General features: G+C 43.0%; 2 protein-coding genes across 14 annotated transcripts in view; one reads left to right on the forward strand and one right to left on the reverse strand.

Annotated features, from left to right (window-relative positions):
- The window catches only part of MTFR1 (mitochondrial fission regulator 1), a 59,796-nt gene extending 46,750 nt beyond the window's left edge, over nt 1–13,046 (forward strand). The window contains exons 5-8 of the mRNA XM_061123406.1: nt 7,370–7,605; nt 9,632–9,899; nt 10,531–10,699; nt 11,479–13,046. Coding sequence (XP_060979389.1) covers nt 7,370–7,605; nt 9,632–9,899; nt 10,531–10,699; nt 11,479–11,547 — 742 coding nt within the window. The 3' untranslated portion in view covers nt 11,548–13,046. The remainder of the gene's footprint in view (nt 1–7,369; nt 7,606–9,631; nt 9,900–10,530; nt 10,700–11,478) is intronic.
- The window catches only part of PDE7A (phosphodiesterase 7A), a 110,883-nt gene continuing 101,563 nt past the window's right edge, over nt 11,869–21,188 (reverse strand). For 6 of the 13 annotated variants that reach the window (XM_061123392.1, XM_061123395.1, XM_061123396.1 and 3 more), the window contains 3 exons: nt 17,925–18,096; nt 14,182–14,800; nt 11,869–13,763 (listed from right to left, as the gene is read on the reverse strand). In XM_061123392.1, the coding sequence (XP_060979375.1) occupies nt 14,614–14,800; nt 17,925–18,096 (359 nt within the window). In that variant the 3' untranslated portion in view covers nt 11,869–13,763; nt 14,182–14,613. Of the gene's footprint in view, nt 13,764–14,181; nt 14,801–17,924; nt 18,097–19,121; nt 20,956–21,188 lie in introns of those variants that run through there. The other 7 variants (XM_061123397.1, XM_061123400.1, XM_061123402.1 and 4 more) reach the window with 5 other exon arrangements.

The following is a 21,188-nucleotide window of genomic DNA, read 5'->3' on the forward strand; positions in this document are numbered from 1 at the left end:
TAGTAGCTGCACCAGTTTACATTTCCACCAACAGTGCAGGAGGGTTCCCTTTTCTCCGCACCCTTTCCAGCATTTGTTATTTGTACTCTTTTTTAATGATGGCCATTTTGACCCAAGTGAGATGGTATCTCATTGTAGTTTTGGTTTGCATTTCTCTAATGGTAAGCAATAAGCAATGTTGAACACTTTCCATGTGCCTGTTGGCCGTCTGTCTGTCCTCTTTGAAGAAATGTCTATGTAGATCTTCTGTCCCCGCCTTTTTAAAAATTTTATATAATAGCCAGGGTTTAGTTGCAGCATGTGGGATTTAGTTCCTTGACCAGGGATCGAACCCACGTCCCCTGCGTTGGGAGCATGGGGTCTTAGCCAGGGACCACCAGGGAAGTCCCTTCTGACTATTTTTTAATTGCCTTGTGTTTTTGTTGTTGAGTTATATGAGCTGTTTGTACATTTTGGAAACTAAGCCCTTGTCGGTCCCATCATTTACATGTTTTCTCCCTTGAGTAGAACATTATGTAGGGAATATCTAAATGTTTCAAAGTTAATTTCAGTTTGTTCATTCTTTATCAGTGTTAATTTCCAGTTGTATCTGATTGCCCACATTCATATCAAACTATGTATTAAATAAAAATTTATAAATTCACAGGATTTTAAAGTATTTGAGGTAGCTCTTCTTAATACATTACCAGAATGTTTGTAATCCAATGACTAAGAGGAACATACTTACAAAAATCTGACATAAAAATAATGAATAAAGTGAGAGTGAAGATACCAAGATAAAATGGAATGTGCTGTTCTTTTTAAAGCAATACTGGGGAAGAATCCTGACCTCAGAGGATGATAGTGGGTAACAAGACTCCAAAGGCAGGCAAGCAGGCTGGCTTGCTGAAACTCCATAGTGAGAATGTAGGCCAGGAGACATAATGGTTCAGAGCAAGGTAGTTTCCCATTCACAGCACAACAGACAGCAGATGTTATTCATTCCCATCTTAATCTTATTTGGTTGTTGTTCAGTTGCTAAGTGTGTCCAATTCTTTGTGACCCCATGAACTGACGCAGGGCCAGTATTCCCTGTCCTTCACTATTTCCCAGAGTTTGCTCAAACTCAGATTCATTGAGTTGCTGATGCCATCCAACCATCTTGTCCTCTGTCGTCCCCTTCTCCTCCTGCCTTCAATCTTTCCCAGCACTAGAGTCTTTTCTAATGAGTCAGCTCTTTGCATCAGGTGACCAGAGTATTGGCGCTTCAGTGTCAGTCTTTCCAGTGAATTTATTTCCAGGGTTTATTTTCTTTAGGATTGACTGGTTTGATCCCGTTGTTGTTTAACAGACTCTCTCTAGAGTGCAGCACCATGATTCGAAAGTATCAATTCTTTGGCGCTCCGCCTTTATGGTCCAACTCTCACATCTGTACATGACTACTGGAAAAACCACAGCTTTGACTAGATGAACCTTTGTTGGCAAAGTGATATCTCTGCTTTTTTAATACGCTGTCTAGGTTTGTCATAGCTTTTCTTTGAAGGAGCAAGCATCTTTTAATTTTGTGACTACAGTCACCAAGTGCAGTGATTTTGGAGCCCAAGAAAATAGTCTGTCACTGTTACCACATTTTCCCCATCTGTTTGCCACGAAAGTGATGGGATTGGATGCCATGATTTTCATTTTTTGAATGTTGAGTTTCAAGCCAACTTTTTCACTCTCCTCTTTCAACTTCATCAAGAAGCTCTTAGTTCCTCTTCGCTTTCTTCCATTAGAGTGGTGTCATCTGCATATCTGAGGTCATTGATTTTCTCTCTGCAGTCTCGATTCCAGCTTGTGCTTCATCCAGCGCTGCATTTCACATAAATAAGCAGGGTGACAATATACAGCCTTGACATACTCCTTTCCCAATTTTGAAACAGTCTGTTGTTTCATGTTGGGTTGGGTTCTAACTGTTGCTTCTTGACATGCATACAGGTTTCTCAGGAGGGAGGAAAAGTGGTCTCATATTCCCATCTCTTTAAGAATTTTCCCGTTTGTTGTGGTCTACACAAAGACTTTAGCATAGTCAATGAAACAGTAGTAGGTATTTTTTTGGAATTCCGTTGCTTTTTCTGTGATCCAATGGATGTTGGCAATTTGATCTCTGGTTCCTCTACCTTTCCTAAATCCAGCTAATACATCTGAATGTTCTAGGTTCACATACTGTTGAAGCCTGACCTGGAAGATTTTGAGCATTACTTTGCTAGCATGTGAAATGCATACAATTGTGCAGTAGTTTGAACATTCTTTGGCATTGCCTTTCTTTGGGATTGGAATGAAAACTGACCTTTTCCAGTCCTATGGCAACTGCTGAATTTTACTGGCATATTGAGTGCAGCACTTCAACAGCATAATCATATAGCTCAGCTGGAATTCCATCACCTCCACTAGCTTTGTTTGTAGTAATGCTTCCTAAGGCCCACTTGACTTCACATTCCAGGATGTTTGGCTCTAGGTGAGTGACCACACCATCGTGGTTATCTGGGTCATTAGGATATTCATTGTATAGTTCTCTTCTGTAAATTCTTGCCACCTCTTAATATCTTCTGCTTCTGTTAGGGCCATAGCATTTCTGTCCTTTATTGTGCTCGTCTTTGCATGAAATGTTCCCTGGGTATCTCTAATTTTCTTGAAGAGATCTCTAGTCTTTCCCATTCTATTGTTTTCCTCTATTTCTTTGCATTGTTCAGTTAAGAAGGCTTTCTTATCTCCCCTTGCCATTCTCTGGAATTCTGCATTCAGTTGGGTATATCTTTCCCTTTCTCCTTTGGCTTTTGCTTCTTTTCTCAGCTATTTTTAAGGCCGCCTCAGACAACCACTTTGCCTTTGTGCATTTCTTTTTCTTGGGGATGGTTTTGGTCACCACCTCCCATACAGTGTTACAAACATCCGTCCATAGTTCTTCAGGCACTCTACAAGATCTAATTCCTTGAATCTGTTCGTCACTTCCATTGTATAATCATAAGGGATTTGATTTAGGTCACACCTGAATAGCCTCCTAGTTTTACTTACTTCAATATAAGCCTGGATTTTTTAATAAGGAGCTGATGATCTGAGCCACAGTCAGCTCCAGGTCTTGTTTTTGCTAACTGTATAGTGCTTCTCCATCTTCCACTGCAAAAAATATAGTCAATCTTATTTTGGTGTTGACTATCCAGTGAGGTCCGTATGTAGAATCATCACTTGTGTTGCTGGAAAACGGTGTTTGCTATGATCAGTGCGTATCTCTTGGCAAAACTGTTAGCCTTTGCCCTGCTTCATTTTACACTTTAAGACTAAACTTGCCTGTTACTCCAGGTATTCCTTGACTTACTACTTTTGTGTTCCAATCACCTATGATGAAAAGAACATCTTTTTTGATGTTAGTTCCAAAAGGTCTTGTATCAGGGCTTCCCTGGTTGCTCAGATGGTAAAGAATCTGCCTGCAATGTGGGAGACCCAGGTGTCCCTGGGTCGAGAAGATCCACTGAAGAAGGAAATGGCAACCCACTTCACTATACTTGCCTCAAGAATCCAATGGACGGAGGAGCCCGGTGGGCTACAGTTTTTGGGTCACAAAGAGTTGAACATGACTGAGTGACCAACACTTCCATTTTTCTAGAAGGTCTTATAGATCTTCATAGATGTACATAGTTCAACTTCAACTTCTTCAACATTAGTGGTTGGGGCACAGACTTGGATTACTGTGATGTTGGATGGTTTGCCGTGGAAATGAGCCAAGGTCATTCTGTTGTTTTTGAGATTGTGCCTAAGTACTGCATTTCAGACTCTTGTTGACTGTGAGAGCTACTCTGTTTCTTATAAGGGATTCTTGCTTACAGTAGTAGATACAATGGTCATCTGAATTAAATTTGCTCATTCCTGTCCATTTTCGTTCACCGATTCCTAAAAGGTTGACGTTCACTCTTGCTATCTCCTGCTTGACCATGTCCAACTTACCTTGATTCATGGACCTAACATTCCAGGATTCTATGCAGTATTGTTCTTTATAGCATAGGACTTGACTTTTATACCACCAGAGACATCGACACCTGAGCATTGTTTATGCTTTGGGCCTGCCACTTCCTTCTTTCTGGAGCTGTTTTTCTGCTCTTTCCCAGTAGAATATTGGACATCTACCAACCTGGAGGGCTTATCTTCCAGTGTCATCTTTTTGCCTTTTCATAACTGTTCATGAACAATATGAAATTATTTGGTACTATCATTAACTATTAATGTACATCAATAAAATACTGTGGTCAAGGGTAATTTCTGCTACATATCATGTATAGGAAGATCTAGCTTTTAAAATACAAAACAGGATTTTGTTGAACAGAATCAAGAATAGGTGATAAATTCCACTAGTCATCTGTCTAGTGAGAAGTCATCTGTCTAGTAAGAAGAGAAGCAAAAAGCAAAGGAGAAAAGGAAAGAAATAAGCATCTGAATGCAGAGTTCCAAAGAATAGCAAGGAGAGATAAGAAAGCCTTCCTCAGCAATCAATGCAAAGAAATAGAGGAAAACAATAGAATGGGAAAGACTAGAGATCTCTTCAAGAAAATTAGAGATACCAAGGGAACATTTCATGCAAAGATGGGCTCACTAAGGACAGAAGTGGTATGGACCGAACAGAAGCAGAAGATATTAAAAAGAGGTGTCAAGAATATACACAAGAACTGTACAAAAAAGATCTTCACGACCCAGATAATCACGATGGTGTGATCACTCACCTAGAGCCAGACATCCTGGAATGTGAAGTCAAGTGGGCCTTAGGAAGCATCACTACGAACAAAGCTAGTGGAGGTGATGGAATTCCAGTTGAGCTGTTTCAAATCTAAAAGATGATGCTGTGAAAGTGCTGCACTCAATATCAGAAAATTTGGAAAACTCAGCAGTGGCCACAGGACTGGAAAAGGTGAGTTTTCATTCCAGTCCCAAAGAACGGCAATGCCAAAGAGTGCTCAAACTACCGCACAATTGCACTCATCTCACATGCTAGTAAAGTAATGCTCAAAATTCTCCAAGCCAGGCTTCAGCAATATGTGAACCGTGAACTTCCAGATGTTCAAGGTGGTTTTAGAAAAGGCAGAGGAACCAGAGATCAAATTGCCAACATCCACTGGATCATCGAAGAAGGCATTGGCATCCCACTCCAGTACTCTTGCCTGGAAAATCCATGGATGGAGGAGCCTGGTAGGCTGCAGTCCATGGGGTCGCTAAGAGTCGGACACGACTGAGCGACTTCACTTTCACTCATTGGAGAAGGAAGTTGCAACCCCCTCCAGCATTCTTCCTGGAGAATCCCAGGGACGGGGGAGCCTGGTGGGCTGCTGTCTATGGGGTCACACAGAGTCGGACACTACTGAAGCAACCTAGCAGCAGCAGCAGCAGCTAGATCATTGAAAAAGCAAGAGAGTTCCAGAAAAACTTCTATTTCTGCTTTATTAACTATGCCAAAGCCTTTGACTACATGGACCACAACAAACTGGGGAAAATTCTTCAAGAGATGGGAATACCAGACCACCTGACCTGCCTCTTGAGAAATCTGTATGCAGGTCAGGAAGCAACAGTTAGAACTGGACATGGAACAACAGACTGGTTCCAGACAGGGAAAGGAGTATGTCAAGGCTGTATATTGTCACCCTGCGTATTTAACTTATATGCAGAGTACATCATGAGAAACACTGGGCTGGATGAAGCACAAGCTGGAATCAAGATTGCAGGGAGAAATATCAATAACCTCAGAAATGCAGATGACACCACCCTTATGGGAGAAAGCAAAGAAGAACTAAAGAGCCTCTTGATGAAAGTGAAAGAGGAGAGTGAAAAAGTTGGCTTAAAGCTCAACATTCAGAACACTAAGATCATGGCATCTGGTCCCATCACTTCATGGCAAATAGATGGGGAAATAGTGGCTGACTTTATTTTTGGGGTCTCCAAAATCACTGCAGATGGTGATTGCAGCCATGAAATTAAAAGACACTTACTCCTTGGAAGAAAAGTTACGACCAACCTAGACAGCATATTAAAAAGCAGAGACATTACTTTGCCAACAAAGGTCCATCTAGTCAAGGCTATGGTTTTCCCAGTGGTCATATATGGATGTGAGAGTTGGACTATGAAGAAAGCTGAGTGCTGAAGAATTGATGCTTTTGAACTGTGGTTTTGGAGAAGACTCTTGAGAGTCCCTTGGACTGCAAGGAGATCCAAACCAGTCCATCCTAAAGGAGATCAGTCCCGGGTGTTCATTGGAAGGACTGATGTTGAAGCTGAAACTCCAGTACTCTGGCCACCTGATGTGAAGAGCTGACTCATTTGAAAAGACCCTGATGCTGGGAAAGATTGAGGGCAGGATGAGAAGGGTACGACAGAGGATGAGATGGCACTGACTCAATGAACATGGGTTTGGGTGAACTCTGGGAGTTGGTGATGGACAGGGAGGCCTGGGGTGCTGTGGTTCCCTCACATGAGACTGTAAGGGAAATTGGGATGTACTTAACTTGGGTGTGGTGATTATTTCAGAGTGTAAACACATGGTCATATTATCATGCTGTACAGTATTTATATACATACAATATTTGTCAGTGATTCCTCAGTAAAGCTGGAGGAAGGAAAAAAGAGAAAAGGGCTTAAAGGCCAGAAAAACCTAATTGTAGAAAATAGGAGGAAATGGATAAATATACAGATTGACAGTTGAAAAGAAATCTAAATGTTGTTTGCAACCCCAGAAGACTTCCATATGGAGCTACAGTGCATTGCATATTAGAAAACCTTTAAGTGAAAATGAGACCATCTATATAATTACTGCATGAGTTTAATTATTATCCCCTCCCCCCTCCTTTTTAGTGTCTAATGCTGTAGTTTGGGTCATATTGTTAACAGTATGTCTTATAGTTTGGTATGTTTTTATCATATATGGAAAACACTGATGTGGAAATGTGGAAACAAAGACATTGAGGAAGGGTTAATGGACTACTGCTTTGGATGTCATTTATAACCAGTAATTAGTTTACCATTTTTAAGAGCATTAAAGGTTGCATCATCTTAGTTCCGGCCACCAAAACAAAACATGAAGTAGCAAAAACACTGTTGGAACCTGTGATGCCTCCTGATAGTATTGGCTTGAATATAAAATGTAGAGATAAAGATTAAGAATGATGGCAACAAGAAAGTTGGCCTGGTGTGGATCTACATCAGGTTGACAAGTGCTTTGTTGTTTTGCAACTTACAGCGGGGGTTTTATGTAAGGTCAGCCTGGTAAGTGGCTCTCACGATGTTCTCTTCTGCTGTGTTCTGATTAACTTTGAAGTGACGATTTTTCATAGCCCCTCTCAAAGCCTGTGACAGCCAACTTCTGTCCTCCTTGCAGGATAGAGGTCCGGTCAAGGCCAGCCCTTCAGGATGATCTTCCTTTCCTTGAGAAGCCCCACAGCAGGCAGCCGTCCTTACCCACCCTGTCTCCAGAAGAGCCTCCGGTGCAGACCTCGACACTGGCCAATGAGGAAGCGCTGCAGAAGATCTGTGCCCTTGAAAGTGAGCTTGCTGCTCTCAGAGCTCAGATTGCCAAGATCGTGACCCTCCAGGAACAGCAGAACCTCAGTGCAGGTCTGTGAGTCCTCTAAGTTGTCAGTCAGCAAATGGGGGTGGGGGTGGGGGTGGGGGGGAATGCCACTCACTTAGGAAACAAATTATGTGTGTATATATATATATATAGTATGTAAAATTTGTGGACTCCATCTCTTCAGTCGTGTCTGACTCTTTGCAGCCCCATGGATGGTAGCCCTCTAGGTTCCTCTCTATCCATGGGATTCTCTAGACAGGAATACTGGAGTGGGTTACCATGTCCTCTTCCAGGGGATCTTCTCAACCCAGGAATCGAACCCGTGTCTCCTGCACTGCAGGCGGATTCTTTACCTGCTAGCCCCCTGCGAAGCCCCAGGATGCATACATATATATAACTGAATCATATGCTGTACACCGGGAACTAACACATTATAAATAAACTATATTACAATAACATTTTTAAAAGAGGCTCATTAGTGAGTAACAGCTGTTGGGCTTGCTAGAAAACTAGCAGCCAGTCCCCTGCATGGCCCAGTACAGGACCCAGGCAAGTTTAAATGGTTTTCATTGTTTTGAACAATCTTAATGCTGTCAGAGGATGATGAGTGTATTTTGGAAACACAAAATATACATCCACTGATAAAGGTGAACACTGCTCGTGTATCTGCTGTAGGAACTTCACTGTCTGTGATAATGGCACCATTCACATCAGACTGAGGAGGTAACTGCGAAACAGCCCTGACAGGGTTGAGTGTGTTTACTTACCTTTGTGTCCTGAGGCAAGCATAAGGCCTCGCTTTCCTGCTCTATAACTGGGACAGTAGTTACTTATGTTGTGGAGTTACTGTGGGAGTAAATGTGGAAACTACATATAGTATCTTTAGTGCCAAGTAGCTGTTTAATACTCATTTCTCTCCCTCTCGCAGGAGTGGAAACTGAAGTCAGGGCCTCTGACTCTGGTCTCATACTGTTGCTTTTCTTGGTGTGGCGTTGTCACTTTGGAGAAGAAACCACAGTCTTGAAACCCTAGCTTATTAACCTGCTGGCAAGCAATGGTTGTTTTTCCTAGTATTCCTGAGTCTTGACGAGAGGCAGTATGAGCCAGCTCTAAAGGGTAAAGGATAGTTAGTCCACCTCTGAGTCGCTCAGCTTGTGGTCCTGTAGTTTAATGTGACCCACACGGAAACCTCCTCAGACCTGGCTCAGGCCACGACGGGCAGGGTGAAGGTACTCCAGGCACCTGCTGTTACTTCCCTGAAATCTGCAGGTGACTTTTGAAAACCCAAAGTCCTGCCCTTTTCTGTTTAACCTGTAAGTTATTTCTCTCTGGCTTTACCTCCCTCTTCTGGCAGACTAGGAAAACTGCTGTAAATTGTGAGGTCATCTGGGGATTTCTGTTAGATGTTCTATGTACAACCCAACTCCCTTGAATAAACTAATCAATATAGTTCACGCCCAAACAACTCTCTAATCTCCAGTTATGCAGAAAGATGGATTTTTAGGTCCTTATTTTAGAACCGCTTTAACTCTTAGTTACTTATTCTTTTGGGGAATTAACTATACTTTTTTTTCCCTCTCAATTTTTTTCAATAAATCTAAAACTTTTCTTTCAAACACATTGTGGTCAATTTACATTCTCTAGTTCATGCGTATCCTCTATGTAAATATACTTAAGATGAACCACAGAGGTATCCGATAGTTACTTACTCTAGTACTAAACTGTCAGACTACCTGCTGGAGGCAGTTCTGTGTGCAGTCCAGATGCTGTTTCATCTAGAAGTAGCTGCACAGTGTGAAGCAGTGAGACCTGAACATTTGATATCACAAAAGCACCCTGTAAAGTTAAATGGAACATTTCCATCTGGAGACTGTGGGATTAAATGATACCATGACTGAAATTCAGGCATTTAGATTCCAAGCAAGCACTGAAACTTCCTCTTTACTTGTGACTGAGATTCTTTTTAAGGTTACCGCTTTCAGGTATAAAGTCCTTAACATAACTCTACTTTAAAATATTTTATTTGCCTCTTACCACCAGGATTAAGTTGCTTTTCCCTCACTTCTGTAGGTGACTTAGAGTCCACCAGGCCTGCTGCCACAGCACCACCCTCAGTCCCGCCAGCGCCCCCGTTGCCGCCCCCTCCGCCGCCGCCTCCCCTCCCACCCCCGGGGCTCCAGCAGGGCTCTTCTGCTATTGATCTGATAAAAGAGCGAAGAGAGAAAAACGCCTCTGCTGGGAAGACCCCGGCCAAGAGCAGTCCAAAGAAAACAGACCTGCCCAACATGCTGGAGATTCTAAAAGACATGAACAGCGTGAAACTGCGCTCAGTAAAAAGGTGAGGAGACGTCTGCCTTCTCTCCCACTTCCCTTGGTTTCTTATGCCTTTTATAAGCTACTGACTAAGCTGCTTTGGAGGAGGAAGTGGCAACCTACTCCGATATTCTTGCCTGGAAGGCTACAGACCACACGGTCACAAAGAGTCGGACACGACTGAGCACACACACATACACTAAGCTTCTTGAGAACCTTGTTTTACAACATGACTACTGGAATAGCTCCTAAGTTTTTAATTTAAAAAAGGTAAGCCCCCCGGGAGCCCTTGTATGCAGTTAACTGAGAGATTAGCAGGACAGACTCTCGCCGGCTGCTCCCATTTCTCCCCCATTGCCCCTGAAGCCCTGTTACTGTGTGGTCCTTCTTCCCTCAGGCTGTGTGTGTGCCTGCTAGGGTAGGGGCCAGGCTTGTGCCGGAGGGAACCCTGCCTGCCTTGGGGGAGGCTGCAGTCTCTGCTTCTTAGAGGAACTGGGGGACTATTCCCTGGGTACCTTTGTGCTGTTTTGTCAAGCCGTAAATCTAGGGCTGCCACCTCACTGCGTCAGCGTCAGCGTCTCTATCGGGTGTCTCTGCTGCTAGAGCTGTGCTGTCAGCCTTGCAATGCCCCCTTGATTTCTCTGCACTTCTCTAAGGTCAGAACAAGACACAAAGCCCAAGCCGGCAGATGCTGCTGACCCCGCTGCCCTCATAGCAGAGGCGCTGAAAAAGAAGTTTGCTTATCGGTATCGAAGCGATAGTCAAGGTGAAGCTGAAAAAGGAATCCCAAAGTCTGAATCAGAGGCCACCTCCGAGAGAGTGTTGGTGAGTACTGGGCAGCCTGTGGTTCAGCCCACTGCTGCGCAAGACACTCAGCTGGTCGTCTGCAAGATGCAGAAGGATGTGCTGTAGGATTTAGTCCTTACCGCCAGCTAGACTGCTTCCCTCTTGATGCTCTTCTGTAAGTAAAAGCTAACCCTGAGTATCTCCCATGTTAAATTTTCCATGCTGTTTGTTTATATGTAAGCACAGTGAAGTGAAATTCATTACAATAAAATTTACATCTAAGGACAGTGTAAATGGTGTGGTGTAGAAAGGAAAGGTCATTCTCTTAGGGCACCTCTGAGTCTTGTGAAGGGGAAAGAGATCTGACCAGGGCCTTCAAACTGTGGGCCCTGCAGAGGTGGAGACTGAGCAGACTTCATGGAAGCTCTTAAGTATCAATTTAGACCTTCCCTTTCCTCAAGTTACTGTCACTGGGGAGATGTGTTTATCTATCCCAGAGAGGTAGATATCTTAGAAATTCTAGCATCTTTGAAACTCTAGACATTGAAGGGGAAACTCTGTATCTTTCTTCTTTTATTAAAAGAAGTAAAATTGGACTAAGCCAGGGTCTTGCAATGATGACTACAGTTTGATAGGGTGTAATTTTGCTGCTATCTTTCTCACTGTTGATATGAATTGACAGGTTGTTACAAATGTAACAGTTTTAACACTATTGAGCTGCTTGGTTTTTCATGAACATACCTTGTGGCCCATGGTTGGGGGGTGGGGGGCTATCATTACTGTTACATGAACCTGTATCTTTTTTGTTTCTTTTCTAGTTTGGTCCACACATGTTGAAGTCTACTGGAAAAATGAAGGCTTTAATTGAAAATGCTTCAACTTCCTAATAGACAAAGTGCTGAGAAAGACTATCTGAAGTTCAGCTGTTGGTTTATTAGGGCTGTTCGGCTAGTAGATATCAACACTGTTTGTTTGGTAAATACCTGAATTGAGTACTTATTAATGGTCTCCTTTTAGGTCTCACTAGAGGATGATGCTATAACAAAAACACTCTAAGTTGTTTGCTTTTAAGAGAAGGTCAGTTCTGAAGTTTTCCATAGCATATGTACATTCCAGCATGTTTTTAATGTGTAGCCAAGATGTTTAGGTTTCCAGTCTGGAAAACAATTACATAGATTTCAGAACAAAGGAAGGACACTTTGTAGACGTGAGTTTTTAATTAACACTACTTTATCTGTACACATATTTTATATGCATGTATTTGGATATACAACAGGACATAAGATTTAGCAATGGCAGTGACAAGGCTGCTGGTAATCATTCCTGCCCAGTGATGGAGCAGCTGGTATATCCAAATTGTTGAAGTGAAGTGTTCGAGTTTGGAATTTCTTCTTGCCTTGAACAGAACTTTTAGATTCTCTCTCACATTTTCTTGGAGATGGGGTTTGAGTAGGAACCAGATAATGTTCGCTGCTGAAATTCCGTAATACTTTCCTTTAAAGGGAAGTCAGGGATCATGAAAACTGTTTCCACCTCAGTGCCATTCAGTTCTGAGGAAGAAATGTAGTTTTCAATAGTGAGCAATCAAACTATTGAATTAAATCTGTTTTAAAGTAAAAACTAGAATGTACCATCTTTTTCTTTCAGTTTAATAAAATGGCATATCATAAAGACGACTTCTTGCTAAGTTAACACTTCTGGAAATGTCAGCATAATGTAGTTAAAAATTTTTCCAAGTACTGGTCAAAATAGTAGCTTTATAATGAAACACTGAATAGGTGACAATTTCCTGTAAGCTGCTTATCATCGGTCAGACTACTGTTCTGCTGAGCCCCAGCATGTAGCAGCATAACCCGTAGGTGCTGTCAGGAAGTGGAGAACCACCTTTCTCATCCAGGACTTCTAAGGAAGTCGTCATTTCTAAATGTTTCATGTATCTTCATGATTTTCTATACTTCTGTTAAACTCAGCTATAGTTATCCAGAATCTCCTACTGTAAGTAAATAGTTGGACTTATTGTTTAAATCTAGTGGGAAAAAAGTTCCACTTCCCAGGGCGATTAGGAGATATGAAGACAATACATTCACTTTTAAGTTATTGAAACTATGTGCAATGTTCTAAATGATAGCAGCTTTTCATGGTTTGGCTGTTTAGCTTAAATTTGAACTGTGGCTTAATTTTACACATGTTGTTGACATACATTGTTTCTAATTGTTTTCTATGGTTTAAAAATTCTGCCTTTAAAATAAATTCAGGAAATTCACCTGATATACTTAAATATTTCTCAGGAGGTCAAAATATTTGTACCAATAATTGAACTTTTAGCCAGTGCTCCAAAATAAGGAAGTTACTGTTTTGAAATAAAGCAACTTTTCTTTTCCTTGGACCATCATGCCTATATAAATGCTTTTTTTTTTTTCCCACAGTAGGCAACATTCTTCTGTGTTGTACATGTAACTTTAGAATAATTTGCTTTCTGCATTTTCCAAGTGGAAATATACTGCTTAAAATGTGTCACCTTTTTCATTCATCTTCAGCATTAGAGAAAGGCGTGTGGGTAGGAACCCGGAACAGCTGGGAAAGAATCAAGGCTCAAACCTTTAGTTTCTGATTTCACATTTTGTGACCTCTGGTCAAACGCAGTCTTCTCTCCGTACTTAAAATCTGTAAATTGTAAATACAGGTACTGTATTTATACTGAAAGAAGTCCACGTATATGTGGACCCATGCAGTTCAAACCCATGTTCAAGGGTCAACTGTATACATAATGTGAGTCAAAGAACACTGGACTTGGGAGTTAAAACACGACATGTATATGTGATCCTGGCCCAGGCACATCTGTTTTTAAAATGGGAATAATGCTCAGTTCAGGAAATTATGAGGATTAAAAGCAGCATTCTGAACACACTCTATGAATAGCAGAGTACTAAGTAAGTTCTTACAGTACTTTACACAAGGTTCCCAGCAGACAGTCTTCTCCTAGGAGACGAGGTCCCTGTGTGCGGGCCAGGGTAGGGGGTAGGTCCCGGGTGTCTGCCCAGTCACAGGCCCTTCTGCAGAAGCAGCCTGTCCTCTTGCTGTATGAATTCCTGTGAGTCTGCATCTTGGTGGGGAAGGAAGAAAACACGAGGTAACAACTAATGGAAACACACAGCTGGAAAAACCATCCTCTAGTAACTTCTCTGAAAATAGAAGTTCTCTCTGTGGACTAGATCTGGCAGATAAAAGTTTAAACTTTCAGGTGTGAACCCCGTAGCAGCAGCTCTGGGATCGCCAGGCAGGAGGAGGCACTTGGTTTTAGCCAGTATCATTGTTACTGCCTGTTACTGTCAGTCTTCCCCATGACCTTCAGCCTCTCCTGAGTCCTCTCTCCACTCCTCATCCTCGGGTCAGTATTCTGTGCTACTCCACTGAGCCTGTTTAACATCCTTTTTAGTTTTTCCTTATCAATCTTGTAAGCAGGCTACTTCTTCATTGATACCAGAGCAATCACTTAAGGAAAAGAAATAAGAATAGCATACCTAAGGAAGGATCCAGAAATCTTAGATGTTTCCCTCTGAGACTGCTGTCCTTCGTCTGCTTTGTAAGGACTGGACACCTTACTGTTCCCCTGGCTGGAGCTTCTCAGACTTCTTTTCCCAGGGAGGTTCTCCAGCCTCTTCGGAAGGTCAGAGAGCTCCTTCCACAAAGCTGAGAGAGTAGCATGGGTGGGATTTAGATGTGATCAAGAAGGTGATTAAGATGACCCATATAGCGCCTCCCATTCCACCCAAACGGCTGTGGCTGCTGCGGGGCAGTCCCGCCCCTCCCAGCTGCTCTCTCCAAGCTGGCAAAAGCCTTAACCTGGGGGAGAAAGACACCCTTCACAACAGCGATTTTGCCAGAGGTGTGAACAGCCTTCCGCTCACATGGCTTAGGAGCCATCCCTCTTCATTGGCCGGCCACGCCTGCTATCAGAACAGACGGTGAGAAGCAGGTGCGGCGGCACGTGGCTGCGTGACCTGGTGTTCACAGTGAGGGTGGAGAGCAGGCGGCCCTCTGCAAGGGGCGCGCCTGCTGAGGCAGAGGCTGTTCTGCAGCCCAGGGTCAGAGCCTTCCTGAGTTGGTCCAGGTTGTCCCTTGGGAATTTGAACAGGAAACCTGGAGAGAAAGGGGTGCATTCGGTACTCAGAGCTCAAGTAAGCAGGTCACAAGGAACAGCTGTACCCACGAGCAGTTTATACAAAACACGATGCAGAAATGAAAAAGGACAATGACTCAGCCTGAACTATGCGTCAGTACATTTTTTAAGAGACACACATTTTACAGGTTAGAAAGACACTCAAAAGATGAGGTGACAGAAGACTAAACCTAGTCTATCTAGCCATAAAGACAATGCTTTAAAAATGTTTACCGCCTTTCCAAGCAGACACTCCAAGGTAGAGAAGAGGCTGGAAGAGAAGCAGGAGTGGCAAGAAACAGGTGCAGCAGAAAGCTACACTTAAGTGATTAGTCTGTCTCATGAAAACGGACCCTCAATATAAAGCTCCAGTTAACTTGCAGTGACCTGAGACTGTTCCCTACAGTGGAAAAAGTTAACCCCTGTCCTGTGAGGATTCTTAGGTGGAAATTTAAAAATTCTGCAAATGTTCAGCTAGGAATTTTACCACATTCCTTTATGATACTTTCTTCAAAAGATAAAAAGCACCTTGGGATATCATGCACCCTCCTGATTCTTTATAGCAGGGGTCCCCAACCTCTGGGGTCTAATACTTAATGATCCAAGGTGGAGCAGATTTAATAATAATAAAGTGCACAGTAAATGTTATGCACTTGAATCATTCTGAAACAACCCCACCACCACCACCAACCCTGATCCGTGGAAAAACTTGTCTTCCATGAAACTGGTCCCTGGTGCCAAATAGGTTGGGGACCACTGCTTTATGGCCCAACAATAAACAAACACTTTCAAATTTATGCTCAAAAATCTCAAATAATGCATAGCTTAAACATTAATACAAGATGTACTTTCTTCACAAGACTGTTGATGGGACTGGTAAAACTTGCAATAGACTAGTAAGTTTGCTGTGCTTCAGTTTTAAATTAGAGCTAAAAAGAACCTAACATTAAAAATGGGTGTTTCTCTTTCCCCTACAACCTACCAGACTTTAAAATTGGTTCAGGACAATTGAACGCAGCTATGAAAGTAAAAAAAAAAAAAAAAGATACTGTGATAAAACCTAGTATTTTACTAAAAGTATCATACTGACCATCTAACATTTTAGATGACATATTTTAGAATCAAATTTGAAAACTAAATTTTACCAGTCATGGATGTTAATAACATTCAGTAATTAGTAGAAATGGTATCATTTTCATTATTACCCAATAAAACCATTTTGTACAGGATAGAAACCCGCCATGTCATACAATAGATGCTTTCCACAGTCACCCAAACATTCTGAGAACAGGGACCATGCTCTGTCACTTTTAATGCCTTTACTACATCCCCAGTGCAGCGCCCAGCACACAACAGGAACTCAGGTGCTGTGACCACAGACTGCAGCATGGACTAGTGTCAGCAAAACTGCTCATAATGATAGACTGATAGCTAAAAAGGAAACATGATACCAAGTTATTAATTTGTTCAACATTCATTGATGGCAGTTTATGCCAGTCAGTCCTATGCTGAGCACATGACTGACTCATCAGAAAAGACTCTGATGCTGGGAAAGAGGGTAGGAGGAGAAGGGGACGATAGAGGATGAGATGGTTGGATGGCATCACCAACTCGATGGACATGAGTTTGAGGAAGCTCTGGGAGTTGGTGAAGGACAGGGAAGCCTGGAGTGCTGCAGTCCATGGGGTTGCAGAGTCAGACATGACTGAGCCACTGAACTAATGCTGAGCACAAGAGATAAGAAGGTGCAAGAGACAGCTGTGTGCACCTGGCTGTCCACTCCAAGTAGTGGTCACCCCCCTCACCCCCACTGGAGGCCACAGACCACCGGGGGCCTTCCAGAAGACACAGGTTGCCTGCAAATCCTTAGCCAACAAAGAATGTCTCAGGCTAAGTCCTGCACATATCTGGACAACTACCTGTTTCAAATATATGCTGATAAATGGTGATTAATGTCACATTTATTTAAAAACATTACTGAGTGTGTATTAGCCATTGGTCACTGTCCCAAGATGGAGATACTAACTGGGAAAAGATTTAAACAAAATATTTACACGTTAAAGAAAAGTACACATGGAAACACTGTGAACCTCTGATATGAAAATTTTAAAAAGAACTCTTTGGAAACAGAGAGGCCATTACAGGAATCTTCAAAGAGTTACTAGCACCTCTAACCTGCAACCTAAAGTACAAATATATTCCCCAGGCAACGTATGGCAAAAACCACTAGAGGACTGTAATTAGCCTCCAATTAAATAAATTAAAAAAATTTTTTTTACTTTTATATTCAGAAGATCATTATAAAGCACCGCATTGACAGAGTACAAGTACTGACCAGGAACCAGCTTGTTTGGTTTTGTTAAGCTGCTGCTGCTGCTAAGTCAACGTCAGTCGTGTCCGACTCTGTGCGACCCCATAGACAGCAGCCCACCAGGCTCCCCTGTCCCTGGGATTCTCCAGGCAAGAACACTGGAGTGGGTTGCCATTTCCTTCTCCAATGCATGAAAGTGAAAAGTGAAGTCACTCAGTCGTGTCCGACACCTAGCGACCCCATGGACTGTAGCCTACCAGGCTCCTCCCTCCATGGGATTCTCCTTGTTCTGAGGACCTTGAGGCTATAGCAGAGGTGCCGCCCCCAGCACTAGTTGCCCCAGGGCCCTAGCAAGCTGCTACAGTGCTCTAGAATTCTTTGAAGTTTCCCATTTTATCTTAAAAATTCACAAGAACTTTGCACTCTCTTCCATAATACTTATTTAAAATTGTGATCTTCTAAATTACTGTTTCCTCAAGTTTTCTGAATTATTGTACTGTTTCCTTTTTCTAGATTTTTCTAGAAAAATCAATGTTCAAAGAATACACAGGTACTATGAAGCAGAGCTATCAACGCTCATCCCACATGTATGTAACAACATGTATCTTTGCCATGGGTTTACTTACCTGTAGGCAGGAAACAGGAGCACACTCAGGTGTCTCCCCCTCGAGAATGGAAACAAGATATTCCTCTGAATAAGGAACCCAAGTCAGAGAAGCAGCAGCAAGCACAGCCTGGCAGGTGGAGCCCAGGCAGCCTCAGCCGATGCGAGGCTGAGGGCCTGACATACCTACCAGACACGCCAGCCGCGGGTGTGGAGACGCAGCTCCTGGCATTCAGTCCCTAGCCAAGCACGAGCACAGTAGGCGCCTCCTTGTAGGATGCGTGAGGGACCTTGCTCCCTTGGCTCAGAATCCATGCTCAAGTAACCGGCTGATTGTAATTTAGCTTCCCAAGAAGATCTGCCTAAAATGAGAGAATGGTTGATAGTTACCTTTCTCATTGTAAATTAAACTACTAATGGGAAAAAAACAGTCAGTCTCCGTGAGTTTGGTTACAGTGAATTTGCCATGAGACAGTTCTGCTCTCCATGTGCTGACATACTAGGTCTGTGAGCCCCAAGTTTCCTCATCACACGGGGTGCGTCAGATTCGCCTCCATCAGACTTCAGCACCCAGTGGTCCAGCGTGGTGGCCACGAGCCACATGAGGAGACTGGGCACCTGAGACACGGCTGGCCCAAACTGAGATGTGCTGTAAGCGTCAAGGACACGCCAGATTTCAAAGACTTGGTAACAGAAAAGAATGTAAAACATCTCAATAGTCGCTTTTTTATAATGGCTACATATTTTTTTTTTCTCTTGTTTTGTGGCTACATATCTAAATGATAGAATATTCTGGATATGCTGGAATAAATTTCATCTTTTTTTAAAAAATGTGATTACTCCAGAATTGACAATCACCTACTCAGCTCATGCTCTATGTCTACTGGTCCTCACTCTTCTATGCAAATGACGACGGCATGTTTGTGCTCAAGAGTTTACACTTATCCCTTCCAATGAAATAGACTTGAGGAGACCAAGGAGAGGCCCAGTGGTCCCTTTCTTACACTGAAGCCAGTCAAGCAGGATCAAGTGGCCATTTCCTATTACTTGACTTTAAAAAGGCCAACACAAGTGGTATTTTGGTACCTGCACAAGGGTCTGAGGTTCCCACCGTGGGAACAAAGGGCTGTGGAGACCAGCGGGTGGGCTCAGAGCTGACTTCTCCAGGCTGGTAGGACTCAGCCATCTATGCCCTGGGCCTCAGCAACTCACCTGTGAGGTGCAGGTGACAGGTGAGCCCACAGGATGATGCCTGCAGCCAGCGACACCTGAACAAGTGTCCTGTGAGCTAGTGCTAGAATTGAGGAGTGGACGCTTAGTTTTCCTGGTAACTTTGCCTTATCCTTTCCCACAGACTGACTTATAAGGTAAATATCAAAGAGAAAAATGTGAAAAGATAGGTTTTATTCATCAAAAGTGAACAGCAACAGGCACATATTAAAATGAGTCTGGCAAAGCCTTTTACAAATGGCTTTACACTCAAGCTTTCTCCCAAGAAAATGGCTGTTGCGACAAACTGTAAACATAATTAATAAACAGTCTTTTACAGTAACAAGGGAAATACAATGGAACTAAAAGAAAGCACCGGTTTCTCTTAAAACTAGATTACAGTTGTGCTTACTATACATAAAACAATTTAAAACAAATTACAAAAGTGGAATGTTTGTTAAATTTAAAATTAGTCCTTAGATTTTTTTTTTTTTTTTGTCCTAGAAAACATCTGTTCACATCAAAAGGCCCGGCGAAGGGGAACGTTTCATCAAAGGGAGGGACGAGAAAACAATGCACTTTTTTTTTTCAAATCAAAACAAGAAGTTTGGTCACTTAGCTTGGTGCATAGTTAAGGCATCTGGCGTCTGGAGCCATCATCTCTCACAGCCGACCTCCCTTCCCCTCCCATGTGTGGCTGCTCACTACGTCACATTCCACAATAATAAATAAAAGCCAACGTCTCCGATCCATCCTTGCCACGTGGATAAATAGAACACATGCACAGTCACACATGCACAAGCGTGCCCCAAACACACATCCACACACACACAACATACCTCACTCCCTGCAGCGAGAGGGACTTATAGTACCCTTGCTCTGAAGGACACACTGGCCCATCCCACTTTATTTCAGATTGGCAATACCCTGAGCTGATTATGGTGTTTTAAACATTCCACCTTTTTTTTTTTTTCTTGCATGTGCAGGTCAAGTGTACAGTAGTGAAAACAACATGCAATGTCTTCACCGCGGAATCATAATACAGCTAGGACACTGGGGTTCTGCCCCGCCCGCCCCAAATTAAAAATGAAAAGAGTTAAAAAAAAATTGCATTGCCAAACAGCACTGGAGTGAAAGCTTGGCGGCACTCTATGACAAACGCTCGGCTTCCAGTGCACGAAAGAAAACCGGAGCACATGGGAGGCTTTGGTGGCATTCGAAGGAAAAAAAGGCAAACGGGGGGAGGGGAAGAAAGAGCTGCAGTTCTAGGTTTGATCTTCAGAATTCTTAGTGGTTCCTTCACAATCATGCTCCAAGGCAAATTGAGAACCAATATTTCAAGAGTTGGTTTGTAAACATTGAGTCCTGCCAGAGGTGCAGACACTGGGCACTTCACATTTCCATTTTCTCCGAGAGAATCAGTGGAAGGTACAGATAACACACTGTTTGCATCAGGCTGGTCAAATTCCGAAGATTTCTGCTGAAGGCTTCAGTTCAAGCTTCACGATGATGCTTCGAACAGCAATACCTCCTGCAAAAACTTCCTCGCTTATTCCCTCCGTTTGCTCCTGCCAGGCGCTGCCTCTTCAAGGTCTCCCACGAAAAGCCAAATGCATATTGCTGTAGGTTCGGGTCTTGTCGTTAACAAGTGGGTTCAAATGATCCAACAGAGGAAATCTTGGAAATAAATAATGCTGGCATCATTCATTTCCCTTGGCAGTCAAGAGTAAGTTCTCTCACCTCAAGACCCCGTTTCACATTTCTAACAACCTCCAGGAGGCATCTGTCCACTGGTTCTGGGGGTTAGGATAACCGGTTTTCCTGAGGTAATAACTGTGAGCTCAACTCCTCGAACGTAGCATCAGTGTCCTCGCTGCTGGACTGTTCCCTCTGCAGCCCCTTCCAGCTGGCTTTGTTCAGCCCCACGTGTCCAAGCATCGTCTGGGACAGCCTGGTATTGGAGAACCGGGCCCATTCCGTGAACAGAGGCTCCACGAGATAGGTCATAAAACCTGAGGAAACAAGGAGAAAAGGCCTCTGTGTGTGTTCTGAAACTTTCCAAGGTCGATACAGCGTTTACTCTCTTAAGTCCTATTCCAGTACTATCTAGCTCTTATTTTTCTAGACGTGTGTGAAAATTTACATACCTTCTCGAAGAATCTATGTAAGCAACGTAATGAGACTTGAAGTGAAGGTGAGCTGACAAATGCAGCACATCTCTTCTGATGATTCCTCTCAGCTGCAC

The sequence above is a fragment of the Dama dama genome, chromosome 21, assembly GCF_033118175.1.
Source record: "Dama dama isolate Ldn47 chromosome 21, ASM3311817v1, whole genome shotgun sequence".
Classification (NCBI taxonomy): domain Eukaryota; kingdom Metazoa; phylum Chordata; class Mammalia; order Artiodactyla; family Cervidae; genus Dama; species Dama dama.